The sequence below is a fragment of the Doryrhamphus excisus genome, linkage group LG5 (genome assembly GCF_037039965.1).
Source record: "Doryrhamphus excisus strain RoL-2023G ecotype Guam linkage group LG5, RoL_Dexc_Guam_v1.1, whole genome shotgun sequence".
Classification (NCBI taxonomy): Eukaryota; Metazoa; Chordata; class Actinopteri; order Syngnathiformes; family Syngnathidae; genus Doryrhamphus; species Doryrhamphus excisus.
Window position 1 is genome coordinate 23,460,702 of NC_136361.1, and position 15,635 is coordinate 23,476,336.

A 15,635-nucleotide genomic window follows, 5' to 3' on the forward strand; every position below is an offset into this window, starting at 1 on the left:
GGATGCTCAGTGAGCATCATGAGAGTAAATGTGCTTACTCTATTGATTGAATCTCTCATCAGTCACCAAGCTGCGTGGTCCCTGTCGCCTCCCTCCCTCCATCCCTCCCTCCAACCCTCCCTCCAACCCTCCCTCGCCATCCTCATCTCTGTCAAGGCGGGCTCAGTGGAGTGGTTAAATTGTCCATAGAGTGTAAACGCTCGTTTATAAAAACCGACAGACGTGGCGGTCGTTTGCTGAAATTAATTACTCCGCCGAGCCACAGCGAGCATGGGCCCTCGTCAGTCAGTCACGGTCCCCCACCTCTAAGGCCCTGGACCTGCAGAAACCGAGGGTGGGGCAGGCAGCCACAGAGAAGTGAGCTTGTTCCTACAATAGGTTAGTTGAGATTAGTTCACAAAAATAATGCGCTGTGCTCTGTATTCAAACAGAAATTGATTGTTGTTTAACGCCTGTTTTTGGGAGTTTTTGTCTGGAATGAAACTTTGGTGAAATGTAGCGTCACCCTTGGAACATCAGGAGGGAACCTGCTGTGTTTTGTTTCTTAAAATATCAGACGTGTCCATACAATACTTTTATCTTCAAAAGGCGGGTGCTGCAAAAAAGTTCGGGACTGTCAACTCAGCTATCAGGAACAATAATTGGTAGCTGTGATCCCAAAATATTTTCCATGAAGGAAAGTTGTAGCCACAAATTTTCAAAGATATTTGCTGTAGAATTGAAATCGGTGATTGGTGACCTGCTTTTAACGGTACCCGGTGCCCACCTCAGATAATCTGTCCATGCACTGTAAAAAAAAAAAAATCCAAGTTGACTCAACTTAAAAAAAAATTGTAACCTCGCTGCCTTAAAATTTTGATTAAATCTAGCAAACTGAAATTACCTGAAATAATTTCAGTTGTGTGTTGAAATTACCTGAAATTATTTGCTAGATTTAATCCAAATTTTAAGGCAGCAAGGTTAAAAAAAAGCTAGATTAAATCTAGCAAATAATTTAATGTAATTTCAACACACAACTGAAATTACCTGAAATAATTTGCTAGATTTAATCCAAATATTAAGGCAGCGAGGTTACAATTTTTTTTAAGTTGAGTCAACTTGGATTTTTTTACAGTGTGCAACTTTGGCAATGATGATTCAATCCATTCTTAAACAGATGCCTCACCAGATAAAAATGTGTAACCTCGCTGCCTTAAAATTTGGATTAAATCTAGCAAATAATTTCAGGTAATTTCAACACACAACTGAAATTACCTTACAATTACCTTAAAATTTGGATTAAATCTAGCAAATAATTTCAGGTAATTTCAACACACAACTGAAATTACCTTAAAATTACCTTAACATTTGGATTAAATCTAGCTATATTTAATCCAAATATTAAGACAGCGAGGTTACAATTTTTTTTAAGTTGACTCAACTTGGATTTTTTTACAGTGTGCAACTTGGCAAAGATGATTCAATCCATTCTTAAACAGATGCCTCACCAGATAAAAATCCAAGTTGACTAAACTTGAAAAAATTTGTAACCTCGCTGCCTTAAAATTTGGATTAAATCTAGCAAATAATTTCAGGTAATTTCAACACACAACTGAAATTACCTGAAATAATTTGCTAGATTTAATCCAAACTTTAAAAAATTTAAAAAATTTGTAACCTTGCTGCCTTAAAATTTGGATTAAATCTATCAAATTATTTCAGGTAATTTCAGTTGTGTGTTGAAATTGCTGCCTTAAAATTTGGATTACATCTATCAAATTATTTCAGGTAATTTCAGTTGTGTGTTGAAATTGCTGCCTTAAAATTTGGATTAAATCTATCAAATTATTTCAGATAATTTCAGTTGTGTGTTGAAATTGCTGCCTTAAAATTTGGATTAAATCTAGCAAATAATTTCAGGTAATTTCAACACACAACTGAAATTGTAATCTGAAATAATTTGATAGATTTGGATTAAATCTATCAAATTATTTCAGGTAATTTCAAATTAGGTAATTTGATTTGAAGGTTACAAATTTTTTAAATGAGCTTGCTGCCTTAAAATTTGGATTAAATCTAGCAAATAATTTCAGGTAATTTCAACACACAACTGAAATTACCTGAAATAATTTGCTAGATTTAATTCAAATTTTAAGGCTTAAAAAAATTTGTAAATGTCATTTGTAATTATTTCAGGTAATTTCAGTTGTGTGTTGAAATTACCTGAAATTATTTGCTAGATTTAATCCAAATTTTAAGGCAGCGAGGTTACACATTTTTTTAAGTTGAGTCAACTTGGATTTTTTTTTACAGAGTGCAACTTAGCAATGATGATTCAATCCGTTCTTAAACAGATCCCTCAGCAGATAAATGCAAAACCGATTGAGACAAGGTAAAGCAATCAATCTATGTTGGATATTAGCTGAAACGCATGCGTCACGATGTAAAATGTCACTGTGTCTATTTTGTGGTGCTTTGCTTAACTGAAATATCCATACCGTTGTACACACATTGTAATGTATCCACAACCGGATACAAAGCACTGTGACATTATAGCATATTCAATTGGAACCAACAGTCTAATGAACTTGAGCGGTGTCTGATGTAAGAGCGCGCTAACATTAATAAAAGCTTCATCTCCACTCTGATTTGCATAATTGTTCAAATAAACCCATGGTTCTCCTTCGCTCTCTTTTTTAATAAAGGATGGATTTGTGTAAAAGTGAGCTGTGGTGTGCAGCTGCGCCGATAGGAGTTCTGGGATTGGCAGAGGGCCTCAAATTGATTTGTCACCATTTTCATACAGTCGTGTAATGAAAGCACGCTGTGATGAAGAATTATTGGCTCGAGGTGACTTTTTCACTACGAGGTTGTCAAATTGTCTAACTTAATATCTATCTCTTTTTGTCACAGTGTCTCATTGACCCTCACGTGAATGCTTTCCTGCTCTGTTGTCTAATTGCTGCTTCTGATCCGTTCCACGCCATATTTGGCTCCGGTCAAAGCATCGTAAACCACAACAATATACGTTTATCTGTCCATAACGCTTCAACTATTTCACACGTTGGTGCACAACAGAAGAGTCGTGATAACAGTTCAACTTGATAATTGAATTGCAGTTTTCAAATGAAACTTTGTTATGATTAAGGGACTAAATAATCCAAACCTACACGGCCCTGTGTCAATAGGGGGATCCTCTGTGGTCTGACAAAACAAAGTTGAACCTTTTGGAAGGTGCGTGTTCCATTACATCTGGCGTAAAAGTAATACCAACAGTAAAATATAGTGGTGGTAGTGTGATGGTGTGGGGCTGTTTTGTTCTGTTTTCTACCTAAAGATCCCAAAGGAAAATATTGGTCCCTCTGTTTGTGACCTCAAGCTGAAACCGACTTAGGTTCTGCAGCAGGGCAATGATCCAAAACACACCAGCAAGTCCACCTGAACGGGTGAAGAAAAACGAAATGAAGACTAGTCAAAGTCCTGACCTGAATCCTATTGAGATACTTAAAAATGGCCGTCCATGTGGCTGAATGACAACAATTCTGCAAATATTGAGTGGACCAGATTTCCTCCCTAGCGCTGTACTCATTGCAAGGGTGGCCCAAACCACTGTGGAACATCTGTATCAAACTACTATACTGTACTTACTTCTACTGAAAATAGTTGCTATAGTTTGATAATTAAATTCAAATATGCAAATTAGAGAACCAATGTACCCATTATCGTTCACTAGTTCTGTACATAACGTAATAATAATAATAGTATAATAGAAATAATAGTTTGTAGTGGTAGGTTACCGGGACCTAATTCACTCCGGAACGATCGATAGGGGAGGGGTTGCCACCCGGAGGGGTGGGCGAGTGGAGCAGGTTTTTTTCCCCTTCCTGTTGTGGTTGCGAGACGGGGCTTTCATGTCTCACGTAGCGAAGCGTGCAAGTTAATGTTTGCAAGTTTTCTCCCAAATTCGACACTCCGCCTCAGACTCCAGTTCTTCGGCGCTTCAGGTTTCACAACCAAAAGTGTCAAACGTTCAGGATGTGGAGCAGTTGACTGTTTTCTACATAACTAGCAGCCATTAGTGAACGAAGTCACCAACTGTTGTTATAGTTATAAGCATCTGGTTGTAGTCAGAATAATAAAGATAAAACTCGCATGTCTCTTGAGACGACGTCGCTTGACCAGGAGGTGAATCAGGAGGGGAGCTTCATGTCAGCTGACCGTTGTCATCTGACATTTACAATGTGAAGTCCATGACATGAGTGACACGTGCAATCGACCCACAGAACCTTCGATGGCGATCGACGTAACGGATGCCTTGTCTAAGCACAAGAGTCTGGCTCAAATGTTCCTTTAAAAACCGACCACAGAAGCTTCTTCAGAAAAGGCCCATCGTCACCACTGACCTTTTCTGTTTTCTCAGCTGGAGCCGCGGAGATATTTGAGGCTTGTTGGTCTTGTTTCTTCTGTCTGGCTGTTTGTATATACATGGCGTTCAGGGCTATGAGGAGCCCATCCTTGAGTCACAGCATGGCCTTTCCGACTTGCTTTGAAAACAGCTTTAAAGACCGGGGGATTTCAGAACAACACTTCAGCTTTTTGGAGCAGCTGTTGTCTGCTTTTTTAAAGTGACATTGTCTGGCCTTGCAGGGAGTGATGTGCTGAGATGTTCATGGTTGGTGGGTGAGGCACTCGCTCTTTTGTTGTTTATTTAATGTTGCTCGGTCCACACGACCAAGTAACCTTGGGCAGGCGTAGGGCTTCAAGTTTGTGGGCTAATCCAGCAGCATAGTGGCCCATGTTCTGTCATTTGTGGTCCATAGTGGCCCAGGTTTTTCAGTTCTTTCATTTCATCCATCAATTTTATTGAACACTTTGGCCAAAATCTTTTATGGAATAAAATGAAGAGATATTTTAATGACCTCAACCTCATCCTGTGTGATTCTGTTTACGTTCTTCGACCCCATTTGGCCTCCTACTGTACATAGTCCTCCTGCTACATGGTGACGGATACCGATGTAGTGGCCTGGTGGTTCCCGCAGGACTCGTCCGCGAAGATCGCAAGGACACCGAGACCACCCCATAGCAGTGCCCCAGCTGGGAGACGCACAGGCAGGAAGTGGGTTGTCGAGCCCAGTGGACGTGCTAGGCTAACACAGTACCCACATTCGCAGAGGTAGCTATTTGGCTAGCCGGCCGTGCTACCGGAATGCCGATCCTTGGTGGTTTAGATGATGTCACAGGAACCCTGGGATGACAAACAACTTTGGCCAACGGTTGCTAAGCTGAACTGATGTGCAGTTAAAATGTTTAAAATTGGACAATATACACCAAGGAGATAAGAAGAAAAAGGAAAATATTAAATATAATTTCATTTAATGGGGATTGAATGCACAACCGGGCTGCACGACGGTCGTGTGGTTAGCGCGCAGACCTCACAGCTAGGAGACCCGGGTTCAATTCCACTCTCAGCCATCTCTGTGTGGAGTTTGCATGTTCTCCCCGTGCATGCGTGGGTTTTCTCCGGGTACTCCGGTTTCCTCCCACATTCCAAAAACATGCTAGGTTAATTAGCGACTCCAAATTGTCCATAGGTATGAATGTGAGTGTGAATGGTTGTTTGTCTATATGTGCCCTGTGATTGGCTGGCCACCAGTCCAGGGTGTACCCTGCCTGGGATAGGCTCCAGCATCCCCTGCGGCCCTCGTGAGGATAAGCGGTAGAAAATGAATGAATGCACAACCTTGAGGGTGGGGGGGCAACCACTCGACCAATGACCAATGTTAGCTTGCTGCTTAAGTGGAAGGTGCAGGATGTTTCACTAATGGTCAATGTCAAATGAATTTCCACCAGTAGGGGGCACCCTACTGGAAAGGTCTGAATATTTAGCCATCGTGTCCCGAAGGCGGAATAAATAAATGAAACATTTTTAGACGTGTGAATGCTTTTCATACGTTATACTGTAGCATATGCATGGCGGCATACGGGAGTGGTCACATGCTAAGCTACGCATGCATGGGGATCCACTGTGGATGTTCAGCTTCCCTTACTGCTTTTATGTTTTTTTCCGTTTCCACTGCAGAGTTTGCATTGTCTCCTTTTCCACAGCCTGCTGCAGTCAGAGGGCAGATCAGGCTTTCATGCGTGGCTCACTCTGCTTATGTAAGAGTACTACTTAAACCTGGTTACGTCACATAGGAGGCAGCACTGTGTCAGTGGGTCAATGTGCCACACCGCCACTGAACTACTCTGTATCCGGCCTGAAGTGAGAACCTATGTGAGCTGAGTGTGTGTGGACGGGTCACTCAATCCCGTGTGTGCATATTTGTGTCATACTGTTTTGGGTTTTTTTAGGTAACAGACATTGGCATTGCATAACTCAAAGATGACAGGAAACGTGATCCTAACTAATGCTCATCTTAATCTAAATCCAGTTTTTATGATGTACTGTTGCTGCAGCTAAACAGCTCCAGCAGGGGGGGCTTTTCTATTTTCAATGTCTGGTCCTTGTGTATCCCCTTTTCACCTTTAACCTTTTGCTTCATACTCCAGCTCCTCCTTTCTGCCAGAAGAACAACCCATGTGTGTTCTTTCTCCTCCTCTTCAGTTTGGTTGTGCCGACACATCCACTCTTCAGGACCGACCACTCCCGCTGTTCTATAGTTCCATGAAAAAACAAGGAGAGGAGGAGGAGAGGAGGAGGAGAGAAGGAGGAGGAGGAGGAGGGAGGAGCGTAGCCACGCTGAAGCTGAGCCCCTCCGTCTGAGCCCAGAGTGGAGCAGACGGCAGCGGCCACACAAACACTCTCCCACTTCCACACACAGACACTGACGGCTGCCAGACGCAGTGGGAAGCGAGCCGTCGGAGAAGAACGAGTGATCGCAGAGTGGAGGAGGAGAAGAAAAGGGAGTTGGAGGAGGCACCTTGTGGATCAGAGGGGATTTTCCTCAGCACGTCTGGATCTCACACCCGCTTCTTCCTGAGTGAGAGGAGTTGTTCACCAAAGCTTTTTTCTTCTGCTCATCCTCCACTTCGGACTCCTGCGTTATCTACCTATCTATTCCCGGAGGTTAACAAAAGAGGGAGGGAGTGAGAGCGAGGAGAAAAAAAAAAAAGGCAGTCACAGCTTCAGACTGCTCCAGACCACCCTCCCTCATCCGACTCCCCCTCCCGCTCTTCCCTCCAGCTCCACATCCATGTGTGAGTTCATCACTGCCCTCGGAGGATAGAACACAGAAGAGTGCGTGTGTTCTCCCGGATACGGAAGAGGCTTTTGGTGGGATCAGGGTCTTGCCTGGTGTGAGGGTTGGGAGCAGAAGGGAAACGGAGGCGCGGGAAAGGAGGAAGAGACCAGGAGCGACAGGAGAGAGACGGCAGGAAGGCAAACTGAGGGGTATGTGCAGGGCAGCAGCGAGGAGGCTCCAGTGAGTGTGCTTTTTAGAGCCGAGACTGTGAGGAACCGGCAACCAGATCCCATCCATTCCTCCCACCTCCTCCTCATCGCTCTCCTCCTCTTCCCCCTCCTTTACACTCTCTCTGTCCTGCTGTCCAATCCCTCCTATTGTTTCCTGTATTGCCTCTTAGTATCCACTCATATCTGTTTTTCTTCTCACCCTCTCCTGCCCTCTATTTAAACCCCTTTATCGTCGCCACTGGATTCTATCCGTCTGCTGATACCAAGAGGAGGACTTTTTTTTTTGCCCTGTGCTCCGAGGCAAGTAGACGGACTGAAATTCCGAGTGTCACACAGAAGACTGCTTTCTCCCCGCATCCCGACTTCACTGAGACAGCCGTCTGAAAGGATCCGGGCGACCACCTCGGCGAGGTTGCACCCCAACGGCGAGTTTCTATCTCCAGCCTCCAGGACCTCCGGTTGGATTCCAGCTACATGGGCAAGCGTTTGGAGCAGCAGCAAATGTACCCCCAGTACACCTACTACTACCCCCACTACCTCCAAACCAAGGTAGGATGGTCAGTGGCGCTGACCTGTTTTTAAAGGCCGATACACACGCTGGTCATGCAAAAGCACACTTGTTCGAACCCGGCCAGAAATGGTCTTTAACGGCTGCTACTTTGCTACCAATCACTATTTCATGCATTTTTGGCAAACGACTGTATGGCCTTAGAAGACCTCTTGGTTAATAGCTGATGCACGTTTAGAAAGCGCTTCACAAGGAGAGAATAAAAGTCACATCCTCCTTCTAGTTGAGGTTTAAAGTGTGTGAGAAAGCACAGCCTCATAAGATGGATTGCTACCCCCCCACCCCCACACCCCCCATCTGTGTCTGAAGAGACGTTGTTGTCACACAGCTGGCTTTTTCCTCTTCCCTCCGCTCACCCAATCATCACTTGACCCCCTCCTCCCCTCTCTGACCCCACCAGCTCCAAGTTCAAGTTTGGGGCATGAGGACCACCCTTCCTCAGCCCGCATGGTCCCTCCATTATCCCGTATTCACTGACTTCTGACTGCCTCCCACTCCTCCACCATCCGTTTTCACTGATGGTGATGCGGCCTGTCTCTCTACTACCATGCAGGTTTCACTTGACAGGCAGTTCTCTTCTTTACATGCAGACGCATATTAGTATCAGATCTTCCTATTCGTCCATGTTTAGAAAAATGGCCTTAAACGGGCTCATTGTTTCGGTATGACATAAGCCGGCTAAACATTCCCATCGTTGGCGATGATTCACATCACTCGCTTCTTTCCGTCTATCATCTTGTGTGATAGGAACAGTGAGGATCTGCTGTTGCATGTTGGATGCAATATTTAGCTGTGTGAGGAGGTCAGTAGGCAAGAGAGATGGATGGTGGGAGAAGACCAGATGAAAGTGTAGGAGTGGGATGCTTCAGGTATTTAGAGATTATCTCCTTGGATGAGCGGTGTGTGGGAAGATCAGGTAAAATGTGTTGCACCTTAACCCATTTGTGCAAAGCAATTGCTTAGACCCCCTTTTATCGTTCCATCTCCTTTGGATTCCTAAAGCAGAGCTACGCTGCACGTTCTTTCATGATCAGCAGAACATTTAGAAAAATATCAGTTCTCAACAAAAAAGGCTGAAAAAAATAAATGCTTTTTGTGAAAACATAAACACAAAAAATATTCTTTCAGTTTAACTGAACGAGCTAGTTTTCACCTTTGCAACTGAACTGTGTGTGTGCAAACGTGTTAAAATTTCAATGGAAAAGATGCAAGCTGAGCTCTTATAAAATGTGGCCTTTTTTTCAACCTAAAACTGCACCAAACGTGCTCTCTTCTATTGGAAAGTTGTATTGTAAAAGACGTATAAATACATCTTTGGGAGCAAGCGGTCCAGTTGGAAAATCCTATAAATACGTCTTAGCAACACAAGGGGACTCACACACTGTATCGATAACACGACAAAACGTCCAGCGTTTTGCACGACAACCAAAACGGTAGCTGTGCTCCATTTCGGAGTCTGCATCTTTCAAGTGTGCATTTGCAGGATGTTTGATGTCATCGAGGGGGCGGGGGTGCACAAAGGCTGTCCCAATAACCAAAATCCATATTGCTACATCCAAAACTCTGACAGGAAGTTGCACATAGCAAACTTTTGCTGATAGCAATGACATAACACATATAACAATATATAACACACAGTTAATAGAAATGTTCCGTCACAATATCCCGCTTAATAAAGTTTGGTAGACCTATCACGCTCATGAATAAAGTTGACTTGCACCGAATTCTGCATTTCAACTGTACATTTCGTTAATTTATAGAAATGAATGTGCATTTTTTAAAATGCACTCAGCGTTAACACAATAGTTTTGTCCTCATCCTACACCCCCACTCCTCCACACAGCCACATTTAAATTTGCTTTTAGTTGTTCTCTAATCTCGCCCAGAGAGAGAGAGAGAGAGAGAGAGAAAGAGAGAGACCGGCAAGAGAGGGAGGCCAAGAAACAAATGGAATTGAAAACAAAAGATTCAAAATAAATTGCTGCCACATTGAATATGTTTTTGTCAACTTAAAGACGTGCTGATGCCTCAACTTGTGCTCAAGATGATGCCTGAAAACTGCTGGAGATGCACCATTGGATAAATTAGAGAATGAAATTTGATTGGATTCTAATACTTCACTCCTTGATCTGTACCAGTATTGAGGAAGTAGAATACATGTTAGTATTTTAGTGTCAAACCTCCAGTTATCGCATCTCATATCTCATATCTCATATCTCATGTATGTTAGATGAAGTTGAACATTCCGTGTCAGTCACATCTTTGAGGTTACCCTACGCCGTCTCTTCCATCATTTATCTCGCTCAGTTCAAGGTCATCTCATTTCTCCGGAGTATCTGCAACAAGCATCTGGCCCAGACCGTCACATCATCTCCCTCACCAGCGCTCCCTCACCCTGCTGTCAAGGTCAAATCAAATTGTGTCCAGCCATCCCGAGTGTTGCGTGTTCCGTGTGTGCGTGACAGTGGCGTGGGGTCATTCGAGGTAGTTGAGGCAGATCCTCATAAACGTGTTTTTTGGATAGTTTCAGTTTTTTTTTAACATTTTGTGAAGTGTCCTGATCAGATGTCGGGCAGAAAGGTGAGAGTAGGCGGGGCTACGTCTTCTACATGACCTGAACCTCCACACATGGTGATGATGTGTGTTTGTCAGCGTGTCGCCAACACAATGTTTGCAGAAACATGTCTACCCTATGACTTGTACAGCTGGTACAGAGAAACGTCCTACTCGACTCTGAGCTAGGCCCGCCATGATCGTGTATAACTCGGTTAACGGCACGGTCACTAACAACAAACTTGATCATTTTGCTGGCTTTGGTATTCGTAATGGCAGGCATGGTTGCTTTCTCCTGTCTTTACCAAACTGGCTGGAGGACGAGAGTTGGTCTGGGCACGTTGGTGGTATACCGGAAGGAAGCGGTGAGGGAATCCTCCATCTTGGTAGCAAGTGCAGTGTCGCGTTCTACACAATTTAATACATTCCTCATCCCTGCGTATAAAACCTGATCTGCTGCCATGATTCTGAACTATAACTATAAAATGATTTTTCTGCATCTAAAACATGCATGTTGATCAAAGTCAGACACCCCCCCCAATAAATCTAACCAGCATACTCCATCCAACTTCAGAGTATTTTCACATTATTTCTAAATTTTTGGGAAATATTCAGACAATAATTCAACACTAATTAAAATGAGGAATATTTCATAGTGTCCATGATGCACATGTTTCCGCTCATTTTTAATTTTTTTTACTTGAATTACAATATTAAAGTTGATATGGTGTACTCAATAGCATATATACATAATAATAATAATAATAATAATAATAATAATAATTATGCCATATAGCATCATTTACATTAATGGAAAATGGTCTCAAAATAATGTTGACAATAATTGCAGTCGCCAAAATTTGATATGCCGACTCTTTGGCACTGCAGTACGCCTCCTCACCCGAAAGGGGCGAAGGCGTGCACGACCTGGAAGGTGCTTGTCGCTGCCATCCTTCTACAGAGCGGATAATCTGGCACAGGCTTTTTCAAAAAACGTCCTTTAAATACACAACAGTAAAGTTCGCTAGAGTCAGCAACAAGTCAGATGCAGTCAATATATTTTTATGCTCTGCTGGAGGAATGTATGAATTTAACGGCCAAGATGGAGGATTATAATTCCAAGCTCAACAAAAGGTGATGCAACTTTTCCAACAAAGTAACAGAGCATTTCCTGGAGAAGAGGTCCATGTAATTCACATACAAAGAAAAGGGAAGACCACACATGGTTTTCTTCTGCAAAAATATGTCACTAAGAAGTATCTCGTGAAGGATTGTCTTCGTTCCTGCTTATCCGATTAACGAGCAACCTGTATGAACCTTAAGAAAAACTCCAAAGGAGTCATTGTGGTGGTGGTTTCCATCCATCCATCCATCCATCCATCCATATATTCATGCGTGCATATGAAGCTGTGGACAATCTCCACGGCAGCCAGCGTGTGTGTGAGCATGACATGAGTTGGTTAGCCACATTTTATTTGTGTGAAACAGATGTGCGCTAACATATCCGCTGTGTGTCAACATGTAAGTATTTTTGTGTGTGTGTGTTCTCACCTGCCCGACCTCCTTGTCAGCACAGCTTGCTGTCATTACAGCACAACACTTGTGTGTGTGTGTGTGTGTGTGTGTGTGTGTGTGTAAGGGGTTGGGTCGGATGTTTGTGTAATTGTTGTGTGTATGAAATTGCGTGTGTAGGCAGCTGTCATGTTTTTTTTTGTACTGAATGATAAATATATGTTGATAAATGATAATTATTAAAATATGCTACCTGCTTTGCATGAATATTGCAGCATCAGTCCATTTTCCAACGTCTTTTTCTTTAAATGGGACGTAGCATAACAATAAACATTGGTATACAATACAGACAGTTAATATGTTAATATGCACTACTAATTTACACAGATATTATGGCATTATGGCAGATAATGTACACCCATCATATTATAAGTAGATAGTGAAAACATTTCATGGATAATATAAAAAAAAAAGATGGCTGACACATGACTACCCTGCTGACCAAAACATCAGATATTTAAAAACATTTTTGTTGGACATTAAAAAAAAAAAACAGAGCAGCCAGTTTTCCATTTTTTGTGTCTCTGAAGAGGTTTGTCCCCCCGCTGCCCCCACCCCCCCACCGGCTTCCGCACATATTCCCTCTGTTGCTCAGTGATCTGATTGGAGATGTAAATGGCTTCTTATTAATCTTGATTCCAGAGACTGGGGCCTCTTCTCTGGTGGAAATCAATCATGTACATGCACGGCTTTATATGCACAGGTTTCTCTGCCTCACAAAAGCCATCTTTAAACTTGCACCCCCTGCACACAAAGGCAGTTACAAAATGACCAAACCGACAGCACTTGGCGGGATAACTGTGTGTGTGTGTGTGTGTGTGAGAATATTAAGCAGAGAAAGGCTCCTTCCCAGCCTTCATAATGGGCTATAGGTGCAGTAGTTGCACATTAACAGGGGGGCTGCAGGCCATCCTCTCCCATGTGTGACTAGTGGCCCTTAATCATGTGTAGAAGAGGGTTGGAGGGCGGCCATTGTCTGCAAGGAAAATGACATTGCTCTCGGAATGATTTGTTCAATTGAAACAAGATGGCTCAAGTGGTGCCGGTTACAAACACCATTCTTAAAAACAATAGTTTTCCTTTTGTGGTCGTGTTGTGATTTTTGCACTCCTTAAGTAGCGTTACGTTTTAGTGGGTGGGGGCAGGTAATGTAGCTTCCTAAGAAAAATCAATTGAAAAACAATAACAGTCCTGCTGTGTGACTTCTCATTTTACTGATGTACAGGTTTGCTTTGTTCCATGTTCTGAGGAAAGAATACGATCATGAAGTCAACATGCCTTCCTGACATATGACCTCATTCTCTTTCAAAAATGGACACCTGGCGTTTACCCAGAAACCGTCATCTCCCACCTTCACAGTTCAGCTTTGGAAAAACCCCCAAATCTCCCTAATAGTGGTCTTATGGTGCGGCTCTTTGAAGATAATCATTAAGCACAAGATAAGAGAGAGCTGAAAGAAGAAAAAAAAAAGTCCCACTATCAACCAGCCGATCATTAGTTTGCTGTAGATCAGTGTGCTAATGTGCTCAGTGGCACTTGCCGCGCTTTAATTAGGGTGATGAGAAACAGCGTTCAGCCCATATCAAAGTAATGACACATGCAGACACGCCCGGACATCTAAATGGAATGTTGCATGCTTTTTAAAATGAGCTTTTCACATTCAATTACTCTCTATTATGCCCTAGAAAAATATGTAAATATGCTCGGTGGTTGGCTTCATAAACCCCATAAAGACTGAAAATGAACTCCAAATAATTCAAATGTCAGAGTAGAACACCGATCCACACCGAGGTTGGACTGTCGTGCATTTGTGTTTGTTCGTCCGTATTTTACCAGGCCACTTCCTGAATAATCAGCATTCCTTGGGAACGACTCCATTGTGACCTTTCTGCTTTCTACTTCCTGCAGAGTTTCTTCACAGATGGACTCAAACTCTGAAAGTCTGAAAATGTCCATCGGTTCTTTATCTGCTAGTACCATCCCTTCACGTTCCCATCATCTGGTCCTTCTTCGTATGTTATGATTTTCTTCTGGGGTTCTGATTCGTACTTAAAGCGCTTCACCTGAGCAGAAACAGAATCCATTAATTATGCAGTGCACATCACGTGCACACGTACGAACGGAAGGGCGCTGTGCAAAGTAAACACAGGCTTTACGGCACAGCGTGCATCCTGCTCATGGCCGCCATCAGCTGTGCTTCCACTACTAATAGTGACAATTCGGGCGTGGGCTTTTTGAAGGCCTACTAGCGTTCTGCTGGTTGCCGAGCTCTGCTCTTGGTAGCGTGGTATGCCAACACGGAGAGTAGACAAAGTCCTTCTGGTGCCTGCTTTTAATACCCAACCCTTCTCTTCTCCATGCTACCTCTCCCACTGTGCTCTGGGTTCTCCGACTCTCCCCCTCTCTCTCCACCATCTGTTCAGTGTGCCAGGCTTATGTAGATCTTACTGCATAAGGGACTCTCCTAACCAGCCATATATGTCCTTTTATTATTCTCGCTGGATTGTTCTATTTTGGTCCCTGTAGTAGTCCCCGCTGAGCCCGTCTTTGTGTGATCCGATGGGTCAGGGCGTGCACCGCAGGGGCCAGATTGGTTAACACCTATCTGGAGAAGAAATGCAAAGGACAGAAGAGAATATCAAAAGTAGAACAGATGACCGTACGAAAAAGCAGCACCGATGTCCGGTGAGTGAGAGAAATGAAATCCGATGCAGTGAAGAAGCAGAAGTTCTCTGTTGGATGAGGCAATAATGGTGCTTCTGCATTTTTAATAGTTGGCCACTTTGCAACGACCTTTGTCTAATGGATTCTGTGCCTCTTAAAAGCTCCTGTCAGAGCTCCTCCACCTCAGTTACACCGTGGAAAGTGCTGAGCGCTCCAACACTTCCTGATAGATTGGCCAATGATCTAATATTGCCTCACAGCAGACAACAGAGACGGCGATGAGATGCTTTGTCAAATAATGCTTATGGCGCTAATTCCACTTGCGAGGTTTGGCCGCTAAAATACAGACGGGACTGAAAACACGGCCGAGATGGAGAAACATTTGTCCAAAAGGTCTTGGTGCTGAAGAGTCAGGGTACAACAAAAGGTCCAGAAGAAACCTTGACTCAAAAATTAGGAATTAGGAATTAGGAAACGGTATTCCATTTTTTGGCTTTGTTGTTGGTATATAAGTATAGTATTGTATTATGGAAAGCAGGAAGTGAACAAATGTAACAGTTACTGATTGTAAAAGTACCAGATGGAGGGGTAGGATTTAATAAGCTTTGCTTCTTCCTACTCCTTTCGGACATGTGGGACTGGGAACTGCTTATGGGATGCACTCAATTGTAATCTGATGCATGTTCAAATGAAATTAAACCATTACCATTACCATTACCATATAGCAAATATAGCAAATATCACAGAGCTAGTGAAGTGGTCACAACATCAAGCTAAAGCTTCTCAATCAGCAGTTATGGAATTTGGGAGTTGTGCGATATGGAGATCGGGAAGACCTGGGTTCGATTCTAGGGCGTCTCTGTGTGGAGTTGGCATGTTCTCCCCGTT

At 43.2% G+C, this 15,635-nt stretch overlaps 1 protein-coding gene across 3 annotated transcripts in view; it reads left to right on the top strand.

The window, feature by feature from the left end:
• LOC131105249 (RNA-binding motif, single-stranded-interacting protein 3-like) overlaps positions 1 to 15,635 on the top strand; it is a 150,262-nt gene that overhangs the window by 34,138 nt on the left and 100,489 nt on the right. For all 3 annotated transcript variants that reach the window (XM_078790937.1, XM_078790939.1, XM_078790938.1), the window contains exon 7: positions 6,584 to 7,939. In XM_078790937.1, the coding sequence (XP_078647063.1) occupies positions 7,865 to 7,939 (75 nt within the window). In that variant the 5' untranslated portion in view covers positions 6,584 to 7,864. The remainder of the gene's footprint in view (positions 1 to 6,583; positions 7,940 to 15,635) is intronic.